Genomic DNA, 14,703 nt, shown 5'->3' on the forward strand with positions numbered 1-14,703 from the left:
ATACATATTTCCTGGTAACACTTTAACATGAGGTCTCATTTGTTAACATTAGTTAATGCATTAACTAACATAAACTAACAATGAGCAATATATTCTTAAAGCTTTTATTGACATTTTTAATGTTCTAACCCTAACCCTTGTTAACTGCCTGTAAGCCCTGTGTATTCACTCATTCATTGTGAAGTCTTGTAAGTGTCACACAGCATTTCTAAGTGCTCTCTTTGGTTTCCAGTGTAATGGTTCTGACCCAGTTTCCTGGATTTCACTGTGGATTTTTCACAACATAAATAATGACAGGTGCATTGAATATTGATTTGAGAAGAAGCCAGTTTAAAATTGTACCTGTTTATTACCTCATAATCCATTACAGTGCACATAATCATACTGAAAACAAGACGAACACTACAACATACAGAAGTTTCATTTACAGTAAATACTTTCATTAACTGAGGCACATGATGGCATCAGCTGCATTTGAATGAAAAGAGAGATAGTGATTCTATGGTATGATAAGAGAAACATGAAAGAAGAGCTGGCCTCAAATACTGGGACGAGTGGTCATTATACAGCGTATATTTACGATGGTCACAATTGGGGAATAACAGATCCTGGAATGTCATGGCTGATAAATCAGAATAAAGCATTTCAGAGAGCCATTTAATAAGAGATATTAAGACTAATTTCACACGTGGATCGTTTTGAGCATTTGTTTCGGAACATGATGCATTTTCTCTCATAGTTTTGTTCATTTAAGATGACAATCAAATTCAGATCTGGATCAAACAATTCTTCAGGTGATCTCAGTCCGGCTGAAGACAAATTTTGGAGCGGTTCACATTTGGTGAGATAGCAGTCTGACTCAGCAGATGAAAGAACCAATTTCTTTATGCATGAACTTTACTGTATTATATACAACACTGTTTGTTTGTTTGGCTAGCAGAATGAATCAGATAAACTGGAGCAAAGATGAGGTAAAATATGTGCACTAGGACGTCATTGCAAATCAATCAATATGCACATATTTATCTGAAAATACCATCTAATTGCTCTTCTGCTAAATAGGTGCATTGAAACATTGCTGTAATGTATGTCCAGACTCATTAATACATAGAAGTAATGATTTTTAGAAAGAAAAAAAAAGCCGAATTGTTGTCCCACTATGAGAGAAACCCACAAACATAAACAGAACACTTATGACCAATGAGAGAGCCATTAATTCACATGTGACTTGCATTAATAAATTTTAGTCCAAGGGTGTCCAAACTAGCATAATTTGTGGGGAAAGCCATTGGTGTTGCACCACAATAACAGGTGTACAGCTGATGTACTTTCAACGGCTGTCCGAATTCGCTCACTCTTTTTTATTCACTCCTTCAAGTGAACTGTATTAGTGGAAGAAAGTAGGGAATATTAATGGAGGTATTAGGGGGGAATTTCGGATTCAGCCCTGGAATGTATAGCTCCAACCCTAATTAAACACACCTGAACCAGCTAATTGAGGTCTTGATAGGCATTCCAGAAAGTTCCAGGCAGGTGTGTTGAGGCAAGTTGGAGCTAAACTCTGCAGGACAGTTGGTCTCCAGGACCGAGTTTGGACACCCCTGTTTTAGTCCATTTATGCATGTTTCCTTGTTAAAGAAAACCAAACCAAAAAAAAAAAAACAAAAAAAAAAAACAAACAAACACTTTAACCCTTTTAAAGGTCCCGTTCTTCGCGATCCTATGGTTCAAACTTTAGTTAGTGTGTAATGTTGTTGTTAGAGTATAAATAATATCTGTAAAATTATAAAGCTCAAAGTTCAATGCCAAGCGAGATATTTTATTTAACAGAAGTTGACTACATCGAACGGCTCGTTTGGACTACATCCCTCTACTTCCTTCTTTAATGACGTCATTAAAACCGTTTTTTGACTAACCTCCGCCCACAGGAATGCTCCCTCAACTCTACCGAAATTCGTTTATGTACTTGCGCACTTCTAATAGGGCTTGGGCGTCGTGACGTCATACTTGGCGTGGCGGCCATGTTGATGGCCTCGCGAATGTAAACATACAGCAAGTCGAACGAGGAGAAGCAGAGTTGGGAGAAAGGAAAGAAAGAAAAAAGATGTTAAAATCCCGAAAAGGATGTGGAGTTTACCGGGATACGTTAAATAGGGAAACCAGGGACCAGTATGTGGACAAATTTTCCTGTAAAATATCCCGTATATTACTCTCATAACATTAATGTTAGACCTTCCATCGGACCTGTCAGTCTCTGTACTGTTGTCCTGTTGCTACCCCATTGCCCTTACAGCGAAACAGATGTTTTTAAAGCATCGTTTTGCTTACTTGAAGGCAACCGTAGCGTGATATTGGCCTTTTTAAGATAACAGCGTGGTTGTTGTGAGAGCACGATTTCATGCCAATCTGTAAGCAAAGTCACGTTAGACCTAGCTTCACAACTCGATTAGTTAATGCTGCAGTTTTGTATTATGAATTTTTGCTGTCAGCAGAGGGATAGCAACAGAAAGATGAATTTTGAAATTTTAATTTTTAGGGATATTTTATAGGAAAATACTAAAACGGGAAGACAGCGGGAAAAGAGCTCAAATGCGTGAGAAACCCGTAAAAAACGGGAGGGTTGACAGCTACTAACTACAATTTTTTGCCGATTTTGTCCACATAACGCTACTGGTCCCTGGCTTCCCTATTTAACGTATCCCCGTAAATTCCACATCCTTTTCGGGACTTTAATATCTCTTTTCTTTCTCCCAACTCTGCTTCTCCTCGTTCGACTTGCTGTATGTTTACATTCGCGAGGCCATCAACATGGCCGCCACACCAAGTATGACGTCACGACGCCCAAGCCCTATAACTTACTGTGTTTACTCAGCTCTTACGGCGATTTTCCGAAGTAAAACTGACGCTTCATCTTTTTTGTGATGTACAATAAACTTTATTAAACTCATCAGTATGTTTGATCATCATTCAGACAGCAGACTTGTAGGCTATTAATAAATAATGGATACATACAAGCAGATGACAAATACGTTATAATAACCGTAATTAAACTACTAAACTATACCTGTTTCATCTCTATACAGCACTCTGACTCTGTAGGCATTATTGTCCGACTCGAAATGAACACCGTTACTGAGAGTTTCTGATATTATCATCATTCCGTGAGATGAAATTGTCCTGACAGACTGAGCGCGAGCTCATGAAGCTCCGCCCCCTGGGTCGTCCAGCAGCAGCTTATTTGCATTTAAAGGGCACACACTAAAACAGCGCGTTTTTCTGAGCCCCAAAAAATGACAATTTAAACATGCTGTAAAAAATGATCTGTTGGGTATTTTGAGCTGAAACTTCACATACACACTCTGGGGACATCAGAGACTTATTTTACATCTTGTGAAAAGGGGCATAATACGGGACCTTTAATCCATGCTTTAAAAAAACAAAAAAAAAAAAAAAAAAAACGAACAAACTAAGTTTAACTAAAATATCCTAAATTGCAATTATATTTTGGTAAATGGTTCCATCTGTTAACATTAGACTATATTAGGTGATAACTAACAATGAAAAACACTTATAAAGCATTTGGTAATCTTAGTTAATGTTAATTTTAACATTTACTAATACATTATAAAATAAAATGTAATATCTGTTCATATTAATGAACATGAGCTAACATGAACTGGCAATGAACAGTTGAATTTTTATTAACTAACATTAACAACAAATAATAATTCTGTAACAGATGTATTACTCATTGTTAGTTAATGCAATCCTTAACGCGTCGTTAACTAATGAGACCTTTTTGTAAAGTGTTTCCATTTGTTTCTCTCTTTCTTTGAGGTAGAATCTTCTGTCCCATGCAGTGTGCCTGGCTGCATGCCATTTTCATTGTAACAACAACCCCTACAAGGCATTCATCTGAAACTCAATTGTTCCACTATAAAAATAGATTTTACATTCAATGTCCAGCCTGGCTAGATAGCAGACGAAATCTAGTAATGGATCAAATGACCTCTGGCTACAGTTACTCTAGCACTAACACAACACCAAATAAGGAAGTGCCATATTTGATCAAAATATCAGGACAAGATGTACAGTTCTCTCCTGGTGTTCCGGTCTAAAAGGTTGGCCATGATTTATGAATGAATTACATGATGTAAATTGTGAAATAAACAAAGGCATTTATTTTCACTTGTTACTCCTGCTGTTCATCTGAGCCCTTTGTCTTCAGATACATGTCAGGTACTCTAAAGAGTATAATGGTATACCATAAGAAAATGCCTTGAGCTTTTTTATGTTTGCCATATGACATAGATGTTCATCCATGAGCATTTTTTTGCAATGCATCTTGCAATATGCAATAAGTAAATGTAACCAACTTTAATTTTATGCTTGATACTACTTATAAGAAGAAGAAGAAGAAAATTAATCATACTTTCCTCAGGATATCAAACCATTTTCTGATCTACAAAAAGCTTATTTTAAAACAAAAAGAAAATGCAGATATTTCCTGTTTTTATTCTTGCCATTATGTTAAGATTCCACATGTACAGCTCAATGTGTATGACAAACCCATGATAGACCCAGGCTTGATTTGGACTTACTTTTACAGTTTAAAACATATTATAAGTCTTTGCTTTATGGGAAGGGTCTGCTAAACCCCACTGTCTGGGCATTGATATTAATATTTTTAATGCCCAATATTTTAAAAAGCTCTAGACAGTACTGACTTTTTTCTCTTGATATATTTTCATATTTTTTGACATTATAAACTTGAGTGAAGGCTATTTTTCTCTCAGTGCCAGTGCGTCAGAAGCCTTGGTTCAGCCTAGTGAGGTCCGTGCCCTGAGGTATTGCTATTTTCTAGGACACAATCTGTGTCAACGTGTTATGGCCACGCCTGGCTGAGCTGACAAAGGTACAGCTACAAGACACATGCATATTAGTTGGCGTCTGACTGATATTACTTACCCATAACAATATGACGGGACAAAAATCCCAGGCCTCATTACAAAGCATTATTTTCTACATGCTCTTTCATTTCCAACTGAAGTCTCCAATGAGACATTGTATTATAAAATATGAAATAAACAAAGACCTTGATATTTGTTTTTTTCAATTTTACTATTGTTGTGATCATTGTTTTCCTTCAGTTCTCACTTTAAATAGTGTTAAAGGAATAGTTAAAAATGAAAAATCTGTCATTTGCTCACTCTCATGTCATTTCAAACCCATGAAACTTTCATCCACCTTTAAATACAAATGAAGATATTTTTAATTACACCTGATAGATTTATGTTCCTTCCTTTAAAAGTCCTTTCACCCAAAACTATGCTAATAAAAATTTATTAAAAGACATTGTAAAAGTAATCCATATGAATCAAGTAGTTTAATCCAAGCCTTCTAAAAAGACATGATTGATTCATTATCAGATTTAATTTAGGCTTTTATTTGCATAAAACATTGATCGATGCACATGCATAAAGCACATCTCATATGGAAGCGCAATCGTGCTTGTGTGACACATAAGAAACAAACCTCACTTGTTTCTCGCACGTCAAGTAATTCAAATTTTTGGGCAAATTTTTTTAAAAGGTTTTTTTTTTTATATTAATTGCTGTTTCTTTCTGTTTCTTTTTTTTTTTCAGATTTGTTTCAGAAAGCCATTATCCAGAGTGGGACTGCTCTATCAAGCTGGGCCGTCAACTACCAGCCAGCCAAATACACCCGCATACTAGCTGAGAAGGTGGGCTGCAACATGCTAGATACTATAGATCTGGTGGAATGTCTACAGAACAAAAACTACAAGGAGCTGATCGAACAGTACATCACACAGGCCAAGTACCACATTGCTTTTGGTCCAGTTATCGATGGTGACGTCATTCCCGATGACCCCCAAATTCTGATGGAGCAGGGAGAGTTCCTCAACTATGACATCATGCTTGGCGTCAACCAGGGTGAGGGTTTTAAATTTGTGGATGGCATCGTGGACAGTGAGGATGGTGTCTCTGCAAACGATTTTGACTTTGCTGTGTCTGATTTTGTGGACCACCTCTATGGTTATCCGGAGGGCAAGGATACGCTCCGAGAAACCATCAAGTTCATGTATACCGACTGGGCTGACAAAGAGAATCCGGAGACCAGACGAAAGACTCTGGTTGCACTCTTCACCGATCACCAATGGGTGGCACCAGCGGTAGCTACGGCAGACCTACATGCTCAGTACGGATCTCCAACATACTTTTATGCATTCTACCACCATTGTCAGAGTGAAATGAAACCAAGCTGGTCTGATTCAGCACATGGAGACGAGGTGCCTTATGTGTTTGGAATTCCCATGATTGGCCCCACTGATCTCTTTAACTGCAATTTTTCCAAAAACGATGTCATGCTTTCAGCGGTGGTAATGACTTATTGGACGAATTTCGCTAAAACGGGGTAAGTTAAAGCCTTTATTTTTCTGTTCTGTTAATTAAACATATACACTGCATAACTGAACTAAGGCTCCAATCAAAATTATTATTATTAAATTATTATTATTAGTTATTAAGGTCAGTAACATTATACACATTTTTCTTTTCTTTTTTCTTCATAAGAAGAAAAAATGAACTTGTACATATATTGAAAATGTTTTTTTTTTTTTTTTTTTTGCTTTTACTTAGCATTATAACTCTGTTTAAATGTCCATTAATACCCCTTTTCCACCAACAAGAACCGGGTGCTGGTTCAGAGCCAGAGCCAGAGCTGGTTCAGAGTTGGTTCGACTGACGAGCTTACTAGAACCGGTTTGCCTTTCCACCGGCTAGAGAGCCACAACAGAGCCAGATCTTACGTCACTGTATACGTCTCATGTTGCCCAGCAACCGCTAGTGCGGTAGCGCCAAACACAAACACGCCAGGCTTGTTCGAGATGCATCGGCTTCTCGCAGATCGATCGCCGCGTGACATCAAAGCACTGCGATAGCGATCTAAAAGCACAAGGAGTCGTGTGCTCTTCAAACACCCTGCAACTCCGATCGGTCCCTGCCGCTCCGATGCATCTCGAACAAGCCATCAACAATAACGGACGTTGTAATACTATGGATGCTCATGGATTTGCAAAAATACATCGGAATCCAACGCGTTCGTGCAGCTCGCCGTAACTTACATAGACGGATATTATAATCGAGCTGCTATTAGCTCGACTAGCTGCTATTTAAAAATGGCGGTCACAAGTTTCTATTCGTCTTGTTGGTCACGGTAACCCCGCCCCCAGCCCCTGACGCAAGCGGTTCTTTCTTGGCTCCGTTTTAGACCCTGCAATGATTTGGTGCTACTTAAGAACCAGTTTTACTGGTTCGGAGCTGGTGCTTTGGCGGTGGAAAAACAAAGAACCGATTTGAAACTAGGCTCTGGCTCCGAACCAGCACCAGCTCTGCCTTGGTGGAAAAGGGGTATAAGATATCTTAAGATTCTTATTGTAAAGAATTGTTGTTGTTAATTGCCATAGCCACAGATCACAATCTTCAGAGGCCTTTGCGGTCTCCTCGCATATCACAATTTAAAGACTCAACATTGTCACTCATATCATTTTTTTTTTTTTTTTTTTTTTATGCTATCAGACCAGCTCTTAAGTAGCCATGAGGTATGGGGTTCTTTATCTGCTTTCGTTTCCTACAGCATCACTGTACTCAGTGCAAGCGCAATTCATCCCAAACCACCTCCAGATATAAGTGACTGGGGCCTACTCACACTTTCAGGGCTCCATTCACAGTTTATAGGCAGAACAGCCTCTGCTGTTTGGCACCACTCCAGCTGATACCTATGTGTCAGGAGATAGATTGGCAGGCTCATCAGTACCTCACGTCAGGCTGCTCTCCCTTCGCTGGCTAAGTGTTTCTCTCAGCGCGAGTACTTTAAAACAGAGGAGGAAAAACGAAAGCAATTTCAGCAGCACTTGGAGAATGCTCGCTTTGCAAGAGAGTCACTCCAGACTCTGGTAAACACTCCAGTGTTGATGATATCAGCCTCTCTGAGTGTTTCCAAAAAAACAGGGTGAATAAATACCATGGAGGGAAATGTGCAGAACGTAATGTCTCATTTGTAAGCCTTCCTTTGTTGCAATGACTGTCAAGCTCTGATGCTCAGACTGGAGAGAGCAACATGGGTCATTAATGAGGGAAATTAACATGCACTGGTACTCGGGATGTCAAGTGGACACATCTTTTTGCAATACTGGCTTTGTGGATTTGATGTGTTGTATATATTGTACACATACATTTTATTACACCAACAACATACTTTTTTTTCTGAGGAACACAAAAGCAAATATTTTGAAAAAAGTTCACTTAAATGTTTATGTCCACAAAAAAAATAAAATAATAATAATTTAAAAAAATAATAATAATAATTTGGTATAGGCCTATTTCTTTATTCTGAAGAACAAAAAAGTCATACATTTTTTAAACAACCTGAGGGTACATTCTAATGACATAATTTTAATTTTGGGATGAACCTTTCCTTGACAGAAGGAACAAACTAAAATGTTAGTTGAAAGAAACCCAATTTAGGTTGTTTTGCATCCCATGGCTCAATCAAACATGAGCAAACCCAACCAAGTGATATTTTCACGTTTTTTTATAGATTAAATAAAATTTAAATAAAAATAAAATTTTATTTCACAGAGGACATGCACAAATTTTGCGGCACAGAGAACTGCTCTCTCCTGAAGAAGATACAAAAAGCTCTGTAACTCAACAGCTGTGTTCTAGTAACTCTGCCGCTGGCTTGTTATATCGGAGGGTGTTGGAGGAGTGTATTGTTCCAACTGTCAGTGAGATTGACCCAGCCACTTACCCAACGGCTGGGTAACACAAAACATACCCAACAATGGAAAAAAAATAACCCAAAGACTTACCCTCAACCAAACATTTGGGTTGAAATAATAGCCCATCATTGACAGTGAAACCTCAGAAGAGGTCTGTTTCTCGCTGGAGGCAGAATACTTCCACTGAGTGTTTTAGAGGAGTAATACGATATAAGAGGTGATGTAAATGACTCTTTATTTGCCACTTCCAGCCTGAATGCTTGTGCAATTCAGTTGTTTATTGTTACTGGTTAGCACAGCAGTTAGCTTTACAAGCAATGAAATATTGTCAATATTGTGCATTACATTACAAATGTTGATAATGGCCCTACACAGATATTAGTTCCAAGAAGCATAAAATAAAATGTGGAAAAATGGCTATTCCCATTTATATTTTGCACACACCATTAAGTGTATCTTTAAGTAAATATTTATGCATTGTGGAATCACGCCGTTTGCCAAATTCTGGCTGGGAGAGTCAAATCTGTTAATGAAAGTGAAAATCAATATGGATATCAGGCATTACAAGTATACTCACTGAAAATGAAGCATAACATTCCCTGATGCTGTCTACGGATAAAGTGGATTTAACCATGGAAATGTTTTTTGTATTCAAAAGGAAGTACCATATTGGCTAGAATGTGAACAATTTGAATATAAGCCTGTGAAGACTGTATACTGCAGGCAATAATTAAATAATATGAGCACTGATTTATTGAATATCAGCTTGGCTGTGATGCACGAGGCCATGCAGTATGTAAAGGTTTTTGATGTTGCCAAGCAACACAGACTGACAGCTTGTTTGGAATGTTGCAAACACAGACAAATGGAGTGATACAAACAATGAAGCATCACAGTAATGCACTAAATATCAGAACTGTTGGTTGACCACATGTCCATTCAGAACAGTTTTAAGCTGTTCCAACATAAAAAAAAAAAAAAAAAAAAAATGGGCTGAATGAAAAAAAGTAAGTCTCTGCTTTCTAATTATACAATTATGTTCCCAACCTTTCAGCTGTTAAAATAGTGGCTGAAATAAATAAATAAATAAAGAATCAAAATAATAATAATAATAATATATATATATATATATATATATATATATATATATATATATATATATATATATATATATATATATATATATATATATATATATATATATAATATTTAATCTCATTGCATATTTTTCAACACCTTTAAATGTAATGAAATGACAGTGCACTAGCCTACATCATGACAAAGCATATGGCCACATCATGGAATGTGTCCGATTTAAAGCTCTATGATCATAAATTATCATAGTCAAATGAGTTCATTTCACTCAAGCATTACTCACTGCACTTAATAGAAAAGTTATGTGAACATAATTATTAATTATATTAAAAATTAAACTGAATGAACTAACAGACAACTAGTCGTCGAGTCGAGTCTGTTCACACTGCGCTGTTTTTTTGAGAATGTGGTTGTAAGTCCTGAAAATGTACGGGTGTTACACTCCTGTAAATAACTGAACTGTGTATGAACGTAACTGTATTAAGGACTCAAATACATGACTGACAACTGAATTATGCTGCTGTGTGAATATGGCCTGACTCTAGCAGGGTCCTCTTTTTTTCTTTTTTCTTTTTCTTTGAATGTACTAACTAAATAGTATAAATAATAAAAATACTAAATAGTCAAAAAAAAAAAAAAAAAGACCCTGCTAGAGTCGCCATATTCACCCAGAGTGGCACTGTTCTCTATGGGACACCACACTGCTCTGTCAGACGTGCGTTCCAACTCGCTGCCTGGCCTGCCATGGTTGGATTAACCATATGGGCATTTGGGCATGTGTTCAGGGGCACCATGTCCAGGGTATGACCACATTCGGGAGGGCATAAATGGCCACGGGGTTGTATAGTTTCTAAAATCCCCTGCTTGTGCTACATGTTTCTTGCTAATTTTGTATTTATTATTTCTATTGTCTCCACATTCATATTGAATCAAATTAACAGTATAAAGGTAAATTTCCCCTCATAAGTTTAAAACCATGTTTCTCAATACCTTTAAAACCACTGCAAAGTCAACTTATTTTTCTTTCTGTCATACCAAATTGTTGTTAAAATATTTGTGCTCTGCAAAGCTATGTAAAAAGCCTGATGACAAAAGATGACTACTGAGGCCAATTTTATAAACAAACAAATGTTGAGCAAAATCTGTGGATAAGTGAAGCTATTGCTTCAGAAACAATCCTTGACAGTGCTAATGCACTCAGAGAGAAACACCGGCTCATTTTTTACCACCTCATCTCCATATTTAGAAACCTTTTATGCCCGGCTAGGTTGTCTGCTACTCCCAGACTGAATAATGTGTAGGAGTGGTAAATTGGTTTTCCGGGTAAAACTTTTTTTTTTCTAGGTATGTTCTTTTTTGTAGCTGGGAAAGCTATACCAGTAATGTCTGTTCAAATACAGACCAATGCTGTATTTTTTAGTTCAAGTGTGTCAGTATTGAAATTGTACTGAGCAGAATTCAGTTTGTTATGGAACTGAATGAACATACTGATGGAGAGGCATCATAACCTAGAACATGTCAATGTCATGAAACACATGGCATATTCATTTATTTATTTATGAACATTTATTGGAGGATCAATATTTGGCCAGATGAGATGTCCTTTTTGGCTTGCTTAGTTGGGGTTTAAAAGATACTTAATATTAAGTAATATTATTGATTCACTGCACTGGCACTATTGAATTAGAATAAAACTCAAATCTAATTGAGCTGGATGATGACACCACTGTTTTCTGTAGATCTAGCTGCCTTATAGACAATTTGATTGACACATTTTGCAACATCAGCACTGTTATTGAACTGACTTGAGCTGAATAACAAAACTATTGTCTTCTGTAGAGCTGCTTTACAGTGGAATTTGTCTCATATATGATGAAGTTTGCATTTGATGGTTATGTTCCTGTTTATTACTGTGAAGCTGCTTTGAAAAAATCAATTAGCGCCATATAAATAAAGGTGATTTCAATTACTCTATAAAACAGCAATGTTAAAGCACACACATTTAAAAAGCTTTTTGCTTCTAAATTGTCAGGCAAATACTGATGTTTTCTTTTTAATTCTCGTTTTAGAGATCCAAATCAACCAGTTCCACAGGACACCAAATTCATCCACACAAAGCCTAACCGTTTCGAGGAAGTGGCCTGGTCTAAATACAACCCCAAAGACCAGCTTTACTTACACATTGGGCTGAAGCCAAGGGTGAGAGATCACTATCGCGCAACTAAGGTTGCTTTCTGGTTAGAGCTGGTACCTCATCTTCATAACATCAATGAACTTTTTCAATATGTCTCGACCACGACTAAGATACCTCCTCAGGATACTACACCATTCCCATACACTAAGAGACTAGGTAAAACATGGCCGTCCACCACTCGTCATCCTGGTGTTCCTCCCGCCAACACCAAACAAACTACAGACCAGCGTAAAGGCAATGATCTGGGTGACGACTCAGCGGTGGTTATCGAGACAAAGCGAGATTACTCTACTGAGCTCAGTGTGACCATCGCGGTGGGTGCATCTCTCCTCTTCCTCAACATTCTGGCCTTTGCAGCACTTTACTACAAGAAGGATAAGCGTCGTCACGAATCCAATCGACGAGGGCCCAGCCCGCAGAGGAACTCTGCTCCGGCTAATGTGGTGGCTAACACTAATGACATAGCACATTTGCAGAGCGAGGAGCTGATGTCACTTCAGATGAAACAGCAGCAGATGGAACATGAGCACCATCATGAGTGCGATTCACTACAGGCCCACGATACTCTTCGTCTCACCTGCCCGGCCGATTATACGCTTACTCTGCGACGTTCGCCCGATGACATCCCGCTGATGACGCCAAGTACCATAACAATGATTCCTAACTCTCTGGCCGGAATGCAGCCCCTGCACAATTTCAACACTTTTGGAGGTAGTCAGAACAGTACCAACCTACCCCATGGGCACTCCACCACCAGGGTATAGCTTCTGAAAGATCCTTTTCAGTACTAAAGACACGGTCTGCTAAGGCATTGGTGGTTAAGGACCTTTGTTTGTCATGGCAAACTGTGCTGACTTTGTTCCACTTTGAGACTTATCATGGTGGATGAGATGTTATTTTCCTATGAAGCCTTCTTGCAGAATATATCAAAGTCAAAAATGACCTACTTGTGAAAAAAAAAAAAAAGAATGTTACTAAAGTAATACTTTATTTGGAGCCGAGCTTGTTAAAGGCAGGGGACTTTACACCAAAAGACAAGAACTCTTTCTGAAGGACTTTTTTGCTTGCATAGACAATATACACACAAACGACAGAGGTCAAAGGATCTAACAAAGCTTTGTATGTGCCATAACGTGTCATATACCAAGAGCAACAATGAGAGCAATGTTATTATGCGAGAATTATATTTCAGACGAACACATTAATATTATTTTCTGAGAGTGTCACATACCGAACATGTGGACTGATCTCAAAAATCCCAGCCTGAAATGTAATAATGACAAAATTTGTAAAAGTGACAACATGTAAATACTTGTGAGTCAAATACAAATATTAAAATAATTACAAAAGCTTTTATTGTTGTTTAGTTCAAAATATGACTATTAATGAGCTTACGCTTTCGCAAGGTGCGTGTAAAAAAATCAGTCATTATCTTTTCTTTTTCTTTTTGAAATCATGTCTGTGCTAAACAGCCTTTACACCTGAAAAAGAAATAAAAGAGAGGACAGCATTCTTATTCCAAAGCCTCTAAATATCCATTTCAGTCATTTGAGTGTTCCTTTGTCCCGATGTTTGACGAATATTGCATGTTTGACTGCTACTTTACATTTGATAACCTCATACCGTGACCCCATACAGATGTTAAAAATGAAAGACTGCATCTAATTACATTACAGAGCTGGGTGAATTTGCCTATTTAAGCTGTTCAGAGACTGGTTGTAAGGTTTTTTTTTTTTTTTTTTTTTTATCATTTTTTTGATAAATAAACTATGGGGGTTTGATGAAGGAGGGTGGATGTAAATCGAGCAACTTTTACCCACATCCCATATGCATTTGTTTTACTGCATAAATCTCTTTTTTTTTATTATTATTATTATTCTGTATCATCACTGCCTGAGCTACAGATGTGACCAGCATTGTATAATTAAAAATATCTATAAATAAATAACACAGGCAGTGGATTTGGGTATCTATATTAGTTGGAAATGTTTGTAAAGAAGTATGTGTTAGATATTTCTATTCGTAAAATGCTAGCAATATGTAAAGTATTGTGCCAGGCTTGTGATATTTTGGGTTAAAACACAAGTGAATGAGTGTACATAAAAATAATTATGATTACTATAAATAAATACAAAAAAAATAAAAAAAATAAAAATAACCCTGATATTTTTCAGTTCTGCATCCTATAACAAAGATGTTGAAAGCGCAGGAAAGAATTTAAAAATAAATGAATAAATTAGTTCATAAAGTTACATTTGTATATTATATCAGTTCATGATACATGTTAACCCTTGGTTCTTGAACTGTCAGTACAAGGGTCAAATGTAGGATTCTAAATAATAGTTTGTCTTATATTGTTTGCAGTTTTTGCCTTAAGTGATAGATATTTCTGGCTGGCCACCTGTATAAATTTTTTCTGCCGCATTTTTAATAAAATATCACAGTATTTTCTAAAACCGTGTCTTCAGATTTATTTGACTTTGCACCCAGGAAGACGATAACAATGTGAAGCTGTTTCCTTTCACAATAATCACACATTTTAGCATTAGTAAAAAATGTATTCCATTTTAAATGCAAAATATACTTGCCTTCTTGTAACTGATAAGCCCAT

At 37.1% G+C, this 14,703-nt stretch overlaps 1 protein-coding gene across 2 annotated transcripts in view; it reads left to right on the forward strand.

Annotated features, from left to right (window-relative positions):
- The window catches only part of nlgn4xa (neuroligin 4 X-linked a), a 118,349-nt gene extending 104,722 nt beyond the window's left edge, over window positions 1-13,627 (forward strand). The window contains exons 5-6 of one of the 2 annotated variants that reach the window (XM_081360957.1): window positions 5,646-6,435; window positions 11,968-13,627. In XM_081360957.1, coding sequence (XP_081217083.1) covers window positions 5,646-6,435; window positions 11,968-12,856 — 1,679 coding nt within the window. In that variant the 3' untranslated portion in view covers window positions 12,857-13,627. The remainder of the gene's footprint in view (window positions 1-5,645; window positions 6,436-11,967) is intronic. The other variant, XM_081360958.1, reaches the window with a different exon arrangement.
- Window positions 13,628-14,703: the final 1,076 nt, after the last annotated feature.

Source organism: Scardinius erythrophthalmus, assembly GCF_964197995.2.
Source record: "Scardinius erythrophthalmus genome assembly, chromosome: 3".
NCBI classification, from domain to species: domain Eukaryota; kingdom Metazoa; phylum Chordata; class Actinopteri; order Cypriniformes; family Leuciscidae; genus Scardinius; species Scardinius erythrophthalmus.